Source organism: Homarus americanus, unplaced genomic scaffold, assembly GCF_018991925.1.
Source record: "Homarus americanus isolate GMGI-L3 unplaced genomic scaffold, GMGI_Hamer_2.0 scaffold51476, whole genome shotgun sequence".
Taxonomy (NCBI): domain Eukaryota; kingdom Metazoa; phylum Arthropoda; class Malacostraca; order Decapoda; family Nephropidae; genus Homarus; species Homarus americanus.
Window position 1 is genome coordinate 742,400 of NW_024736148.1, and position 18,562 is coordinate 760,961.

The 18,562-nt window shown below is 38.0% G+C and overlaps 2 protein-coding genes across 2 annotated transcripts in view; both read right to left on the reverse strand.

Moving 5' to 3' along the window:
- LOC121872005 (intraflagellar transport protein 80 homolog) overlaps nt 1–7,840 on the reverse strand; it is a 94,543-nt gene extending 86,703 nt beyond the window's left edge. Inside the window, exon 1 of the mRNA XM_042374631.1 lies at nt 5,804–7,840. The gene's annotated coding sequence lies outside the window, so the exon portion shown is untranslated. The remainder of the gene's footprint in view (nt 1–5,803) is intronic.
- Nucleotides 7,841–11,557: 3,717 nt separating this feature from the next.
- LOC121872010 (calreticulin-like) lies at nt 11,558–18,323 on the reverse strand. Its single transcript, XM_042374638.1, has 4 exons — nt 18,159–18,323; nt 14,861–14,979; nt 14,537–14,723; nt 11,558–12,788 (listed from the first exon to the last, which is right to left on the reverse strand). The coding sequence occupies exons 1-4, from the start codon at nt 18,241–18,243 to the stop codon at nt 11,965–11,967; spliced, it is 1,215 nt and encodes a 404-aa protein (XP_042230572.1). The 5' UTR covers nt 18,244–18,323; the 3' UTR covers nt 11,558–11,964.
- Between the last annotated feature and the right edge of the window lie 239 nt (nt 18,324–18,562).

Here is an 18,562-nt window from a genome sequence, read left to right on the forward strand (position 1 = left end):
CTCAGTTTAGACACCCTTCTCCTGCCTAGGATCTGCGAGTAATCAATTGGCTAAGACACAACTGTCTTTTAAGCCTCCAAGACCTAGTTTTTTAAAGGATAAAATTTGCTTCCAATCTCCCCATTTAAGGGAGAATGTTCCAATGGGGTGGATGAGTGATTATAACATCAGCTTCTATGATTAACTCGGGGTGTAATAACAGGAACTGCCTGGCCACACACTTGGTAAGAAAATAGTATTTCAGGTTTTTCCTTCATTTCTTAGTACAGTCGTAAGACTGAATGGGTAGCATGTGAGACTCAGTCACAAGTACAGTACGGTATACAGTACTGTACATCCATACAGCTCACATCCTTTCTATTCATAGTTCATTCAGTGTACCAACTTTTTTTTCTCCATGTGGCAACTAGTTTATGTCCTGGACAATATCAATACCTGTATTATTACAATACATGATGGATGTTGTAACAAGTGTTATAAGGCTAAACATAAAACTTTGTTAAGAATCTTATTTTACAAATGATGTAAGATTTTTATGAAAGTGTGCGCTAGTAGGTGACTCGGCCAAACATGGTGGGGTGCAACGATACACTAGAGACAGTGTTGAAATTTGCCATATGGCAGTGTGTACAGTATTGTAGTACAGTACTGTGTTAGACCAAGTACAGTATATTAACCTTAAAATTCAGCAGCAAAATTACCATATGTAGTTAGCAGTTTATATATCACTTTAGCTCATCCTCTGGCCAGAACATAAAATTTTTACTACAGTTCACAAGGGAAGAGGCAATTCAATAAATTTATTATATACCTCATAACTCAAGTACAGTATATATAAATATCTGTACAGTACAGTATCTGGAGTAAGTGGATGATCACCCCACAGTAAGTCACAGCCTTAAGTTAAGAAGCTACCAGTGCATGTACAGTACAGAAAACTGTCAGAGCCAACTTCTTTGGATTATGAGTTGTGAACTCTTGGAATAATCTGACAGCAAATACAGTGGTCCCTCGGTTAACGAGCGCCTCGGTTAATGAGATTTTGGTTAACGATTTACCTTCCATAAGATTCTTAACTTCGGTTAACGAGCAATCCCTCGATTAACGAGTTTTTTACAAGCCGACTTCAACATGTTTTCGCTTGCATTTGGCGGTCCACCAGCTGTAGTATTAGTCCACCAATACAGTAATCGGTTTTAGGGCTTAATTTCCTTACTATTTTAGTAAATATCAAGAAGTTTATACTATTCAATAATTTTAAAAGTTTAATATTAACTTTTTTAGTCATTTTAACAATTATTGAACATAATTGAAGGTAAAGAAACTAGTTTCTGGCGTGCCATCCAGCCTGTTAACACACCAGACAAGCGTTAGTCTCTCTCTGTTTTCAGAGGAGGTAACATCTTGCTTGAGACTCTCCAACTAAACACTTTTTTTCTGTTTCCAAGAAAATTATTGGTCATTTTGAAATATATTTTACATATTGACAATATATAATGCAGTGCAGTGTTGATTTAAAGAAAATAATCTTGAATTACACCAAGAGAGCTAAAATTTTATGGGTGAAATGGCGCCATGGGGTGACTTCTCTTCCACCCCAATGCCTTCTCTTCTTCCTTCTCCTCCACCCCCATTCTAATTCCCATCATCATCATCCAGGAGCCTTCTACATACACACCTCAAAGTAGGTGTACTTTTCTACCTTTTTTGTTGAATTTAGGCAATTTTCAGTGAGCTGGAACCAATAACCCAAAAACCCATTGAAACAATGGTTTCGGTTAACGAGCAACCTGCTGGAACGGATTGTGCTCGTTAACCGAGGGACCACTGTTCTAAGGCGACTCCAGATGTCAGTTATTTTTAAGTCCAGGCTTAACAAATACTGAAACATATTAAGGTTCTGTACATTCAGGAACCCACACACAGTAACTACACTTGCCAAGTACAGTACAGTACATAACATAGAATTTATTGACAATCCATTATGGCAACAAGGTGAAGAGGATAAGGTAAAATTACAGGACTAAAGCATTTAAAATACTGACAATACAGAGAAGACATGATTTTGATGAAAAATGATACGTGTGCACCAACCAAATTATACTGTACTTTGTGTTGAACAACTAAAAATTTTGTTTTGTAATACTGGACAGTACTGTACATGTATGGCAACATTCCTTATGTTAAATTTGTAATATTGTTTAATATATTACTGTACTGTGCAGGTCAATGATTCATTATCTGAAAACCTTGAGGCCAATTACATCTTGGTTTTAAGATTTTTTTTTTTTTTTATATCAGAGGCTTGTGTATACAGGTACAGGCCTGAAATCTTCTTGCACCACTGCTTTCTGCCTCTTGAATATAACAGTACAGTACAGTACAGTACTGTAAACTTGACTTAACTTTGGTTATCTTCAATACTGTACAGCACTTTTGCTTTTGGTAGTGTTTGGTTTTATCTCCTTTTGTAGAACAGTAGACAAAACACTGAATAATTTTTTACTATGAGTCTTTCACCGGCCAACACCAATGCTTCTCACCGCATAAATTGTGTTCATATATTTTTAGATGCTTTTATAATAAACACAATTATATTTTTAAACTGCAGTTATAAACTTAGCTGTGAGAAGCATGAACAAAGAAGTTTGCTGGTACAGGTTGAGACACTGGAAGACAGTGACAGCCTGGTCAGTTGATTGGCCGAGCCAGCTACTTTACAGATGCAAGGTCCATTTATCTGTGCTAATGCAAAATGAGTGCAGCTGTCATGCTTTTCATTTTAGTCTTTGTTAAAGTTGTGGATTCAATATACTGTACTAGGGGTTTGGGTTGGGCTCATCGTGAGATCTAGCAACATTAAAAGTACGGTCAGGATCTTTCAGTTCGGGGGATTTCTGATAGAGAATATCAGCCTGTGCAGTTCATTTATTATTACAGTATACAGTACAGTACAGTACAGGTATATCGTGGCACCCATTTAGAAAAGTAAGAGAAATTGATGCTCATTATTGTTAGTCAGATATTATTACATAAATATCCTGTACTTCCATATTAATGGCAAAACTGTATCCTTCCTATTTAGAGGCATATACGTGTACAGCATTATAAACTATTAGTAATGAGCTTACTGTGTAGTTCTAATTTTTTTACTTAAGAGTGAAGAGGAAGCTTTATTTTTCTGATAATAGTTTAACAGTCAGCATTCAGCAAATAATTTCAATACTGTTAAGCCAAATTTTAATTCAATGAAAGGAAAGTATCCTTTATTAAATATTTTTTCATAAAAACAGTATTTTTGTTATCCAATTTTAGTAAGATCAGCATTTGATAAATTTTAGAAGGTAATAATATATTTTAATCAATTTAAATTTTGTGACAACTTACTTTTCTTTTTGCATTTATGAAAACACTGCAAACTGTAACATTATGCTTTGAGCATGTTGCCATCTTCACCAATTGCTGATGCACTAAATATTGCCTCTATGCCTTCTAACAGTGTTGAGATTTCAAAGCTTTGTGCCAATTTTTATGCACTGATTAATACTTTGCACCTTAATTATACAGTACTGTATATATAAGATTATATTAAACTCCAGAATGATTATTACAATTAAATATCAATTAAATTATGTGATATGTTTGCTAGTTTGCCTGGCCAAGTTACACTTGTAAAATTATTAGTGTATACTGTATTCCATTAGGATTATGGAGGGATTACTGTACAAGGTTATTTCTTCTGCTAAAGGTGCTCTAAAATTAAACACTAACAGTTTCGATTACAGGTATTAAAGTTACTGTATTCACAAATGCAAATGGTTCACAGTTAGCCAATAGATTTTACCATTATGTTGCAGGAACTTACTGTATGGCAAATGCATTTAACTTTTTTATTGTTCTCATATCCAATACTGTAATAATACAAACTAGCAATTTTTTTTTTTTTTTTTAATCCATGGAGTGATAAGTACTGTTACTGTTATGGGGATAAATAAAATTCTTTAATATTTATTAATTCCTACAATGTATTTTTACCCCAAATTTATCAAATATGAAAAAATTTTCCTTAATGTTACTGTACAAGGAGATGGTCAGCCCAGTACAGTAGTAGTACAGGGATCATGCCCAAGGATTGAAAGAGAATGGTTGAAGAAGGCATGGAAGGATGGAAAGGTGGTTACAAGCTCTGGAGTACAGTAGTTGCAGAGATGCTGTATCAGACAATGTAGGCATGTCAATGATCACCGAACTGAATAATGCAATCATGATGAAATGTATTGGTCCAGGAAACTGACGGTAGTACAGTATGATCATGAATACTGTACGTGTACTGTGCTTACCAAAAAGTTACTTTCCTGAGACATGTTTATAAGTCGACCTTCACTTTTGTAGAAACCTAACATATTGTAAAAAAATAAACAAATAAATTATGTACAGTACAGTTACACCTTACGTTAAAGCCTTAAAATATGACATACTTTTCTTCTCTTTGGCAATGTATGTTCTACCTGACATAATCTTCCAATACAATCTAGTCTCATCCACATTAAACACCCACTCTAGCAGGTAACCCTCCGGCTCAGTGACGATGTTCATATCACTGAATGCTTGTAAATTAAAGAGCACCTGTATTTACAAGGGTAAAAGTGATGCACTTTGTGAGAGGTTGGAGTCATAGACCACGTTCTTTATAGACTTTATTCTAACAGCGTCAGCTGGAGACTGGCAACCGGGCGCTGCCAAAGACAAGCCCCCATCTCAACATGGGAAAACATATCGTACGATGGTACAATCTTACACACTTGAATGTGGAAACTACAGGCAGTAGTGCCTCCCTATAAGATAGCTGCCTACTACCAGACTTAATATAACCCAATCTAACCTAAACAAACTAATCTAACCAAACATAACCTTAGCTAATTTAATCTACAACAATCTAACCTAACCTAATCACACCAAATCTAATCTAACCTAAGCTAACCTAACTTAACATCATGAAAAACTAGATGGTTAATATATAGGATTAACCAGCGAGCGAGTTATTTTTATTACTGTTTATTTTCTTACAATATTTTCATCAGTGAGTTCTGATACGATAAATCATTTATTGTGGAAATTGTTCCGTTTTATAGATAATTAGGCGCCTAGGCGAGCACTAGTTAATCTAGCGGGCGGTAATGGGGTCGTGCTCTGCTGATGGGCTTTTCCCGCGCCCGGGGCAGTTTGTTTTTCAACATGACGTGTGAAGGTTGTCGTCGATCTTACATGGACGTAATTTGTGAATTTAGGGGTAAAGACAACGAAACCCTTCAATTGTTTAAAGATCAAGATCACGGCATTGTTCCTTACATAGACTGTTTATTTTCTTACATTATTTTGAACAGTGAGTTCTGATATGATAATCATTTATTGTGGAACCCGGCAACACAGTAACTCACTCCGCCACCCAGGCTACATAGCGCCGATGCTGCCATATCATCTCAGGTCCAGAAAATGCCTCAAATTTGACCATATCATAGTAAGTTCTTTCTGTTTAATATACCAGGGGGTCCGGGAGGCAGAGCCCCCTGGTAAGGAACTAAGGTACGGTTAGGTAGGTTTGTTTGGTTAGGTCTGTTTTTCATACCCACAAATGTTAATAACGTTTATTTTTAAAACATCCATTTTTAAACATATTTTCACATTCTACAACAGTGTCCACTATAATATAACAGTGAAAATCCGGCGTTTTTATAATTGTTTTCAATCAATTTCGCTCACGGGTTGGTCCTATATAATTACCCAGTAATTAGCTGTAACTTACTTGTATACACTAAGATGTGATGCAGCTGACAGCAAAGACGCCAGCTTCACCCAGTGGTCCTGACATGACTTACCGACTCATTTTGTCATTTTCACCTTCACTTGTCACTGTCACCTTCACCTGTCAATGCCAGCTCTTTCTGTCAGTCAGAGGCGTTTGTGAGCTGTTATTTTCTCCTATCACTGTCATCTTGTGTTACTGTCACCTCCACCTGTCACTGCCAGCTACTCATGGCACTGTCACCTTCACATAATACTGTCAATAACTTCTGTCACTGTTAATTCATTGCTCCCGTCACCGTAAGTACCGCCACCAACTCCTCTCAACCCTCGAGAAATATGAACCCAACACCAGCCCCTTAACAAACGTAGTCATAGTTCTCAGTAATTAAATCTAATTTAGCTAATAATTTATGATAATTATATTAATATGAGTATACTTATCCACACGCAAGAAAGTGTACAATAATTCAGCTGAACTTGACAGATATTAGTACAGTAATTCTTGGGGAAATTAACGACCAATATCTGCCAAGTCCAGGCCAGTTGCTAAATATATATTTATAATAATGATTATAAATAATATAATTATATGAATAGTGACCTTAATCACCTTTGCTTCTCAGGGATCGCCTTATCAAACCTCAACTTTGGGAGAAATAGGCAAAATTAACCATCCTATGTAAGAATGAAAAAGTTAGCAAAAAATTAATATCTTTCTTCTGCCAACATTTTGACTCTTATTAAGCCATCTCCACTTGGAGAACTAGGAGTTTTACATAAAGTGATTTAGGATCAACAAACTTTTTTATTTGTCTTCCAAAGAAAATAATATGAACTCATATTGGATCACCTGAAGAATCATCGCCCCAGCTCATATTTTATCTTCATTTGAACTTTAAATCATCTCAAATTATTTATTAATACATATACTATCGTGAAAAGTAATATTATTTTAATCAAAACCTTACATTAAAGTTGAAGCTTCCCACAACCAAGAATATTTTTTTTTTTTTTAAATCCACCAGATGTCAGAACAAGACGGTCAAGTAAATTGGACGTGAGAGCACCACCCAAAACTTCTGTAATTTTATAACCATAACCACGAACATTACCAATGAACCAATAATTACTACTATGAATCGAAAATCTAAAATAAAATTCAACTAAAGTTAACTTAACAACAGCTACTAGTGTCGCCGCTCTGTCTCCTGTGACCCACGCTGATAATTTCCTTGGAAATACTTTTTCCTGCTATACAGCATTTCATTGTTTGGATTGTTGTTCCAATGGAGTTTAGTTACTGCCAGTGTTTGTTATGTTATGTTACATTCAAGCTTCTGCCGTACAGGATCTTAAAATGAGACCTCTTATCTATTTATCTCCATTTTGGATGTGTAGTGAGTGGCGAGTGAAAACGTGGAAAATAGTGAGTGAAAGTGAGGAGTGTGCTGGGTAGAGTATGGAATGATGAATGAAAGGTGTAGGGAATGGTGAGTGTGTTGGGAAAGAAGTGTTTGAAATTGTTATTTGGAAAAGTCACAGAAAAAGTAAATATTGACATAGCCACATATAACCCTTTGGCTGCTTGAGGTTTCCCAAACCTGAATAAAATCGTCTGGCCGTAGCCAAAGTAAAATTATAAAACGTGGAGATGGCAGTTTAAAGGTTAAATAGTCCTGTTAAAATTAGGTTACTAAGGGTTGTGACTCTTTTTCTCCTATATTTGTGGTGTCAGTTCCTTTGGTTAAGGATAAGTCAAAGTGGAGAGTGAATGAATAAAACTGTCGAGTTGGGATGAGGGGTGATAATGTGTGGCGATGAGTGAGTCTGATTACTCACTGATCAGTTATAACTTATAAGTGAATTGTAAGGTGTAGTGAGTGAAAGTCCTGGGTGTGTAAATGAAATAAAAAGGCAGACAAAAATTAATGGATAACAGACAAGGGTAAAAGGAACGATAATCTTTTTTTAAGGGGATTAGCCCACTCGAGCACAGGTCAATGACCCACATCAGGGCCTGGGGACGAAGATAAATAATAATAATAATAATAATAATAATAATAATAATAATAAAATGCAAGTTAAAAAAATAAAATATAATATTAATACAGTAATAATACTAATAATAACCATAAATGAAAAAATAATGAAAAAGAGATCAATAGTGAGAAACATAGATATTGAATTGAAACAGTTTATTTAAGTTGCGTTGTCAAAGTAAGAGAAACAATTGTATACTGCCAGACTGGGGTCACTAATCCTAAGGGGGAATACTTAAATCTAATCTTAATTTCTAAGGGTCGCTGCCACCAGACCCCCCTGGACAGCACGTAACTCGTTAAGTAGCGTGCAGAGTGGACTAGGCATTGGGTTAGGTTTTCATTGACCAGATCGATAAGGGTTAAGAAAGGTGAAACCACAACCTGTCTTAGTCCTTTCAAATGTGAAAGAGACCTAGGGGTCCTTACTCACAATACACTAATACTGATACAAACACCGACATGGGTCCACCACCCAACATGGGGTAATTATTAACAAACACATACAACTACACTGTGGACCATAACTCCAAGGCCTGCCCCAGGGTATAGCACTGGCGCCTCTTAACAACTACTGTTGTGGTCGGTTAAACTCCGACCCGAGGTGGGTCTGGGGTCCTCGGCCCACGAGGTAAAGTGGAGCTGATAAATCATGCCGAATCAGCACCATCACTCCTTTTTTTACCACTGCTGGGTATCCACCAGCTCCGAGCGACCGGTGGGTTTCAATTAAGCCCACCCTCGATCTGGGAACGAAGGTGAAAGATGATTTGGGAGGTTTTTTGGGGAAGCATGGTGGGTCACAAACAAATCTTCAGTCTCACCACGTCAGATATTTACGTTATATTACTTCGTACACTGGTTGAATGACAATTCCACTGTTAAAGCATGAACACTGATATTCACTACAATAGACTGAATCAAACTGAATGCATGATAAACACAGAACATACCTGGGAACGAAGGTGAAAGATGATATGGGAGGTTTATTCCTCCCGCCTCGCACTGGTTTATATATCCCTGAGTTGCCAGCGATCGCTACTCACGCAATGACAGAAATTACAAACAATATAAGTGCTACTCATTCAAGGATGACCCTCACTTGACAAAGATCTGGCGAATTACTAAAGTTGATTTACACAGACTAATTCAAGGTTGCGTTTGCCAGTAGAGAGTGCAATAAACGTAGTGACAATTGTGTTCGAAGGCGAGACTTACTGGGAGTGATCCTGAGGGTAAAACAGATGGGAAATACACGTCTCTCCTGAGATTCTACAAGCGCGGTGGATTTGAATGTTATGTAGCGTAATATGAATTAAAATGGGTTTTTAGGAATGACAATGATGTGCGCAGTACAATTGAGACCCTGCAATTGTGAAAATGAGGCAGAAAGTCAGATCAGCAACCTGGGACTTGGTAACAATTTTTGTGATGCCAAATGGCAGCAGGGTCTACCATTAGACAACACATTATGCTTCCAATATCTTCCCAGGCGGTAGTACCTCCCTGTGTTACAGAGGATACTAACCATCACTGTGCTATGTAGGATGTTGGCTATGACTTGCAAAAGGTTATGCAAGATATTGGTTATGAGGGTGGCTCTTCTTCTGTCCAACTGTTTGTTAAGGCCCGTCCACACGATCGAGCAGTGCCCGGCGGGCATGCGCTAAATGCCCGTTATCGGGCAAAATTGGGGGGTAAACCAGCGGATTGCCCGTGCCCATCGTTGAGCGAAATCATGGTCCGCCTGCCTGGTGGTTTGCTGCCGGATATGGAGCGACGACTCTGCCAGACAAACGATAAGACCGGAAAACCGACATTCCTATAATATTGTCATTAATATTCAACATTACACAAGCCTGCAATACAAGACACGTGTTATTATTGGAACCTCACGTGAATGTCAAAAACAGCTGATGACTACGCCACCGCTGACCTCGGGGGTCGGGGTCCTCAAGTCGGTGAGGTGTGAACAGAGATACTGACAGAACGTATGCTAGCACTTTGTAAAACCTGAGTTAAGTACTGCAAATGAGATACGTATATGTTCCCCGCTCGGTCCAGATGTCCAGTGTATAACCAAATAAGCTTATGCAATGTACATTATTGGAGTGACAATAAACGGGAGATTGTTTATGTACTGTATTATGCAATGAGGACATTCGTGTGTGTTCTTTGTTCCTGCCGCTCTCCTCACTCTAGTCCCATAGCTTCCTCTCTATGCAAATCATAATTCTAACATTATTCAATGAATTTTTATGTACTACAAATCTTACCTGCAAGTAATCTTCCTTGAGTACTTCACACATGGCTTGACAAGTTACAGGTATTATGCAAGACAAACTTCGTTTTGATATCCTCGTTCTATACTGAAGTGACGTGTAGGTGCACCCAGTTGAAAGATATACGAGCGTTGCCTCTAGACGAGCCTCTGCAGATATACTCTACCTCATATTGGTATCCTGTTTTTTTTCATATATGGTTCCACTTTCGCTAGAAGTTTGTAAAAGATGTTGGGGTCCATTCTCATGTAATTGGTGAAGTCCTGCTCATGCCCATCTTGCAGTTCACGTAAAATCGAGGCATGACTTCCCAATACTTTTCTTCGACCTAACCACTGTTAGCACCATTCCCTTTTCTGCATTTGGTTCTTATTTTTGCACATAACAGCAATTATTATAGTACACAACGCTATACTCTTCACTTTAACTGTCCGGCGATTATTCCTGCGACACACCATGGTGATCATACAGTACCCGCCACTGCCGACCACCTACGAGCTACAGGCGCCCGACTATGACTGCCGCCAAGCGCCAACCACTCCCGTGTGTACAACACAGGCCGCCGGGCACTGCTCGATCGTGTGGACGGGGCTTTAGATTGGGTGGAATCAAAGGTATTTGGTCATATTAACTCTCCACCTGTAGTTGATAATCTTTCTTCCCTTTGCCACAATATTACTTCTGTCTTTTACAGGTACTTTAACGTCAATGTTGGATGGTTTTGGCATCCTGTGCACAGCCAGCTCTTAACACATCTTGACGGCGGTGCCCACGGTTTCTCTGTGGATGTTGGTCACTAGAATAACGTGTTATAGTACGTCCTCCTTTCCTCACACAGCCACTGTGGAATGAATACTTTTTTTTTACTGCTATTCTTGGGATTGTAGAATTGCTTCAACAGAGGGAAATTTTCCCAATACATTACTTTTATAATAGGACAAAATAAGGTTGTGACGTGACCGTAACTTGATACGCTGTATAAACCAGTACAAGAATAAAAAAGTTAAGGCACAATGCGGTACTGCACTTGCCACCAAATACCATTAGTAATGTTAACCTTTCCGCATAATTGTAGCCTAGCAAGGTTTTTGCAGCAACATATGCTTTCAAGAAATTACTCCATGCTCTAATAGATTGGTTTATAAATTTGATTGGACAACCTTCTGTTCTAGCATGATCAGTGCATTTGCTTATATCCCTCACCTTTTCTAGAAGTTTAGCCATGAACTAATGAAATATCTAATATTCACTGGGAACTAGTCAATTCATTGCTTGTGTATATACAGGACACCTATATTGCTTTTGATTTCAATCATTAACCTACACTTGGGTTAACTATACTGCACCTAGTTTGCATTTATGTACACTTTTAGGGTCAACTGTAGTAATAGTATTCTTTTCCATGATTCATGAAGGATAGAAACTAGTCAATTTCGGATTGTGTTTATTGGAAATCACTCATTCAAACAATTATACCTTGTGCTGCCCATAGAAGAAAATCAAGTTTTAGGATAACAGCACTAACACATCTCTGGCTCGTACAAACATACAGGGTTGTGCTGCATACACTATGGCGATGATAATGATTCAGATGATTATGAAGCATGCAAACTTTACCCATTAGGGGGTAGTGTTACTTCGTCACTGAACCTTCAATAAGTAGCAGCTACTGGAATGTTATAGTTGTGCTGCTGAATTTTTGAAGGTCCCTTGACTGGATTCGACCGAAACCTGTGATCCTAACAGGAACGCATGATCATGGGTTTCAATCTGTACTTTTGATGTTCCAAGTACGAATTATGCTAATTTTAATTTTAACCGATTTAATGAATTTAATTTTACAGTTCATCGTGATCAATTTCGTTTTCTAGGTCATCTTCATCCTCGTCGTCAATATCTTCGTCGTCTTCATCATCATCTTTTTCTGCTTCTGCTGCCTTTGCTTCTTCCTCTGCTTTCTTTCGTTCTTCTTCATCCTGTTCATCCTTCATCTTTTTGGCACCATCTTTAGTAGCTCCCCAAGTTTCTTCGCCAATTCTCTTTGCCTCTTCAATGTCATTAGTGATGAGGAAGTTATCAAAGATGGTACCAGACTTAACTTGCCAGAGGTCAAGGCCAACAGCACAAATCTCATCATATTTGTAAAGCTCTGGGTCAGGAGTATATTCTGGATTGTCAATTTCAGGGTGGACCCATGGCCCCTTGTAGTCAGGGTTATCAATTTGCTTGGGCTTCCATTCACCTTTGTAGTCAGGGTTATCAATCATGGGTGGTTCCCACTCGCCATCCATCTCATCATCCCAGTCCTCAGGCTTTGTAGCGTCTGGGTCAGGAATGTGTTCTGGTTGGTCCCAATCTTCGGGCTTTGTGTCTTCAGGATCGGCAATAGTGGGACGGTCATCCCAATCGTCAGGCTTCTTTGCTTCGGGATCCTTAATCTTCTTGGGTGGAAGCATATCCCAGTCTTCCTCCAGTTCACCTGACTGTACTTTTTCATTATCAATCAAGACCTCATAAGTGTTATCTGGGTTAACAATCAGAGTGTAAAGGTGAGAGAATACATCATCTTTGCATCGGACTTCCTTTTTAATTAGGTGGTTCTTTCCTTTGTAGTTAAAGATGACATGAACCTTCTTTGTTCCTGGACCACATATGTCTGGACCTATAAGAAAAGAATTAAAAAATCAATGATAAATCTGAGGGAACAAACTTTAATATCAGTGATATATTAAGAAGCATATACACGATTAAAACAAATCTTTACAAAAAATTATGAACAAAATGAATGAAACTGAACTAACCCTTCATAATTTAAAGAAAACTTAATTATTCAGCAACTGAATTGTGAGAGCAAAGTTCTTAAACTTGCTTTAGTCAAGGTTTAATTCATACATATTTTCAACATTGAAGCTGTTTGACATTCAATATTCCCACTTCGGAACTACTGCACTGTGTTTATGATCAAATTAGCAAAATTAAATGTCCTGTAAATGAATTTTTAATTCTCTTTTGTGCTACAAATTCTAAAGGGGCACAGCACTGGACAATGTTGACCTAGTTGTGATTATCCATATGCAAATAGTTAAAAATCCACCATGGAGATATTGTGAGAACTCCTGCACAGGAAGGACAAAAGCATGACTAGTTCACTAGAGTTTAACAGGATTGTAAAAAAATTTTCATTGTTTCAGCAGAACACGAACAATTTTAAACCAATGACTACCTATAGCAATGAACAAAGACCTGACTAATGGACATGTGGCTCTTTACACGTTTGAAATGCAGACCTAGGATTGTTGACAGTTCTAAATTACAAGGGGTGGGTGAGGTATTAATATTTTTTTTTACACAATTCATGGTAATTGAAGTTAATCCTGGAATGGGTAACTCGGCACATTTGAAGAACCTACAGTAACAGTTAAACCACTAATATTGGCACACACTGAAACCCAGGGAGATTTGACCAATACCCTGTATGCTGGAACTACTGCACTTAAATACCCACGACATCCACAATATCAAAATTAAATTTCAATGCCATGGTAGCCAAAATACAATTGTGAAAATGTAAGCAATGCACAAAGACAAGGGAGATTCCAAATTCAAAGCAATCTGCCAAAGCACTCCTATACCCTGAAAAGACAATGTAGGCCATTATTGTTAATGCCAGTTCTGCGAGTGAACAAAGGCTAAAAAGCTTCTCTCAAATGTCCCTTAGAGATAATATTTTGCAGTATTACTTGATGCCATAGCATATTCAAATATGAAAACTGTAGTAGTCTGGACAATTTTTCAGTTACCTTTGAAGTCTTATCTGCAGGGTACAATTGGACAAATTAAGAAAATTAGGACTAAATATTACAATACTTTTAAGTATAGCCCATAAAAACCATGCATCGAGCCTAGCAATTTAAATTTACAATAATTTAAGAGGCACTGCCACGTTAAAAGCCGGTGAAAAGATTCCATTACACGTCACTTGCCAAATAAAATCAGGAGGCATCAGGGGCAAAAACTAGGGTTGTGTCACCCTGCTGTTAAAAGCAATAAGTACTGTACTCCCAAAATTTGAGTTCTGTTGGGTACTCCCAATTTGGGTACATGTACACAGTAGTGATGAAAATTACCATTCCATTTTTTCTCAAGTTGTGGGTAACATGTTAGTACATCCCCATTTCCAACCAAAAATGAAAAAATATCCAATTACAAGTTTTGTTTACTGCATGATGCCTTTTATCACTAGGCAGAAAAATTTTCCTTTATCAAGCCTAACCTGTGTTTTACCATCAACCAACCTTGCTAATTTCCTCAATTCACTTTGATAAAAAAAAGAGATTCTATAAATTTAAAGTATTCCTCTGCAATTTAATTAATAAAAGTCCTTTTCCGGTTTAACAACTTCAAACTTACCAAACATAATCAGATATGGGGACTCTCCATGCATGTCCTTTTGGTCAAGTGAACAGTCGAACACCTTCAGGTATCCACCACCACAGTCGATATTCTGCTCGTGCTTGACGGTGAACTGGATAACTAGCGGGGTTTCTTTATTGCCAAATGGTTCAAACTTGCTTGAGAGACCATAGAAACGTGCATCCTGAAATCAATTGGTACATGTAAACAAGGGAAATTTTTCATAAACATTTAATGCCACCCAAATAAATTATCACTAACAAAAAAATTAGGTTCCAATTGAAATTGGGGAACATGCCAACTAAACAGATGTATCTTTACCTGGCCAGTTTGAATTCCTTTATCTTTCTCAGGATCACCATAGAATTTTCCTGGAGTCAATTTAAAAGGACCAAACTCCTTTCCCTTGTGTTCAGACTGAACCCAGCGAGAATCCCAATCTGTAAGTAAAGAAATATTTTGTTAACATTCTGAAGTAAATCATTAACTTAGTTACGCTACATATGGATGAAGATACTTCATAACTAAACATTGTTGGTCAACTTTGAGCATATCCAAACTCAAACTCGTGCTGACAAATAACCTGTCTGATAACTCCCGCACATGTATGAAACTTATTTCCTTTACGTCTTTTACTATTTTTTTTGCACACTGCATTTAATGAGAAAAAAAAGCCATCTGAAATTACGAGTAGAAAAATTAACACGCCGAGTGGTAACTCTGGCTCCTCAGGTTCATGGAAACTGAAACCATTTTCCCCTACAAGTTATTAATACAGTATATACAATTGATAACCTTACGAGGTTTTTTTTTTAAGTCCCTAACTCCGCCCTATAATGGTTAACACCAGTACCAATGTCAGGTTACTAGTTTCTATCATATGCCAGTGTTTGGAGAAAAATTACACAGTAAACAAGTACAGTACTGTACAATGACAAGATTAAGTTACTGAAGTTTAGTTTTGTTTTTAATTCTATATATTCCCTCTGCTTCAAAACAGTGTCCACACACAAGGCAACAAGTATCGTAATTATTATGCATTTCCCAAAACAGAACAACCCTACCATAAATACAGGGACACCTGTACAAGTAGTTATTTATTCAAGCGGTAGAAAACTTGCAGCATCAGTGTTGCACACAATCTGTAATTTCCAACTTTAACAAACCTTTGTTGTCCTACCTCCTAGTGATAACAAAACAGGATTTTTATATATCAAGATCACCCAGTAAAACCTACACGTCCGAGGATGGAAGTATATTTTAAGTCGATTTAAGTTAGATTACATAATGTATGGAAATGTTGCCGTGAAGTTTGTCAAGCACAAACATGGCATCCTCACGTACTCGTTTACCATACAAAAACTTGCTCTCAAGTTGCAATTCCTCCACTTTTGATATTCTAGAAGCAAGATACGTTTGCTTCAAAAAAATTTCTTAAGAGTTACTGGCTAAATAAACTGTTAAGAGCATTATCCAGCAAGATATTCCTTGCAAAAAACTCCAATTATTTCTTTGCAATCAATAGTTGTAATTATTAAAGACCAGTGTTGTATGTTGACGGCGTTAATTTAACGCTTCAATGGAAGCGGTTACTTTTTGTTAACGTTGATGCCATCAATTTTTTTTTGGCAAGTGACTACAGGTGAAGCAGTCAACTTTTCACCCAAGCAGAGCGTCAATTTGTTCGTCAACTTTATTTGTATTTTTCCAAGTTCGATTTTCAATTATCTTGTTATAAAGACGACCGGGGGAAAAATTTTGCTGCGCCCGCTGCCCGTGCAGTTTTCTACAGATTTGAATTTTCAAGTCAGGAAAAAGGCCACCAACCAGCTGTCCAGGTTGGAGAAGTCCATGCACGAGACCGAGAGCAGCAGCAGTGAGGGAGACGATAAAGACCATGACGTGGAGGACGAATTGTTCCAGGCCGTGTACGAGACCCCCCGCAGGAATGAAAAAGACTGACCTTTTCAAGAGTTTCCTGGGGGAGAAACCTTCGACAAGGACACCTTCCCCAACAAGGTCACGAGGGAGTTCATCAAATACAACACCCCCATCCCCTCTAGTGCTGCCATGGAGCGCATGTTCTCCATGGGCAAGGACGTCTTGAGGCCCAAGTGCAGCAGAATGAGCGACAAGCATTTTGAGATGCTAGTTTTCTTTCGGGGAACAAAAGAAGAATTAAAATCTTAATATAAATCAGAATAAATGATAAAAAATGAATGAATATTTTTTTTGATTTTGCATGTCACTCACACAGGAGAAAACGCGCTTCAGGGCTGCATTTGTACGTCACTGAAAACTCGTTGACGCTAACGGCGTCAATTTATGAAAACGTTTACGCTGACACTGACGGCATCAAATTTCTCGGCTGCTTACGCTGACGGTGTCACTTTTTTTCGTTGACGCGTACAACACTTAAAGACATAACCCATCACCGATTTTTTTAAAGAAAATTTAAAACCTCGCAATTTCACCATTTTACATTGGACATGTAGCTTGGGCAAACGTGTTTATAAGGTGGTTATTTCTAAATTAAACCTAACTGACAAACAAAAGCGGCCGATGCATTGACAGAAGTTCGCACCAACATAACCAATAAACCAACTTAACCTTGCCTAACTTCCTTGCTGTGGGGCTCTACACCCAGCATATTAAGTAAGAACTTACTATGATATGGTGTAAGTGTGTGGACGTGAGAAATCCGCCCGGACAGAGCAGTTCATAAATACACCAAGCATTGATCGTGCCACCTTACCGATTTATTGCTACGAAAGAAAGTAATGCTGCTAGTATGAGCCTAGGGGCCTAATTATCTACCAAACTAAGCATTAGCCCAATAAATGAATATAACCAAACTCGGCGATGAATGTATAAGGAAAGACCCATCAAAACAAATTAGGCTGCAACGGATATCTTGTCAACATGAAACCAAGAGTCTTGGAATTGTCTAAACTATTGATTGCAATGATAAAATTTTCAGACTCCGTTACACACAGAGGAAGCATGGCCGGTACTGCACCTTACTGCCTTACACTTCCCCAAATTGTAAACTCAGGTACCCATTTACAGCTGGGTGAACTATGGGCGCCCAGGAATCTTACCACCGACCCCTGGAACAGGAGGCAAGCGCTTTATTCACTCAACCGCCATAAAGTGATGTACATACTGTACTTGCAAAGTAGCAAGGTTAACCTGTATGAATAGTAGCAATTACTGTAGAATATACAGGAAATTATCCCATATGCATTAGTATTTCACCAAGTACATACAAAGCCTAAACTACATATACCAGGTCATTAGTGCCCTTCAATCACAACAAAGAACAGTAAAAGGGCATTTATTAACGTTCACTTCCAGTCCGGTACACCCACAATAAGCCTATACCGTACAGAACACGCCCTTTTTACTGTACACCAATAATTAAGTTTGACTGCGAACACCAAGGTAAAAAAACACCCTATGTTAAGCATGTAGTATAGTTCAAGATAAATGTAATAATATTTGACAGTATGAACTGTGAAACCGCCGGTCACCCAACCGGGCTGTCCTCTTACCTACCGGAACCCGCCCAGTATTTAACAAATTTCTGAATGAAATACGAAGTTACACGCCTATTTACCTGCAGAAGAGAAGGTCTCCTCAAACATGACCTTTGCTTCGACAAAGGAAACCCCTAAAAGGGCAGCAAGTATCAAGATCTTCATAGCTCCGTCAATAGCGACTCCTCTCACTGGCCGCGGATCCTTCTCTCACTCCTCACAGACGGACGACTGCCGCAGATATTGCTCAGTAGCTGATACAAGTGGAGAACGCCTATTGGTCGGGAGAATATCGTATCATAAGTAAAAGACTATATAAGAAAGTAGTAAAATAGGGAGTATGAATCTAATAAAGAATAGCTTGAGTTCGACTTACCGATCCTCATTTGTTTTAGTTTCATCTCTTACTGAAGCAAACTAGCTTTCACTAAAAGTAATTTCCTGAAGGCATAAAACTAAACAATAATTAAGCCAACATTTGAGC

Bases quoted from the DNA above. Each gene is read 5' to 3' on its own strand.
- LOC121872010 (XM_042374638.1), bottom strand. From the start codon at position 18,243: ATGAAGATCTTGATACTTGCTGCCCTTTTAGGGGTTTCCTTTGTCGAA. The intron at 14,724-14,860 runs GTAAAGATACAT...AATTGATTTCAG, and splicing joins AAGGAATTCAAACTGGCCAG to GATGCACGTTTCTATGGTCT. The intron at 12,789-14,536 runs GTAAGTTTGAAG...CTTTTCTTATAG, and splicing joins CCCATATCTGATTATGTTTG to GTCCAGACATATGTGGTCCA.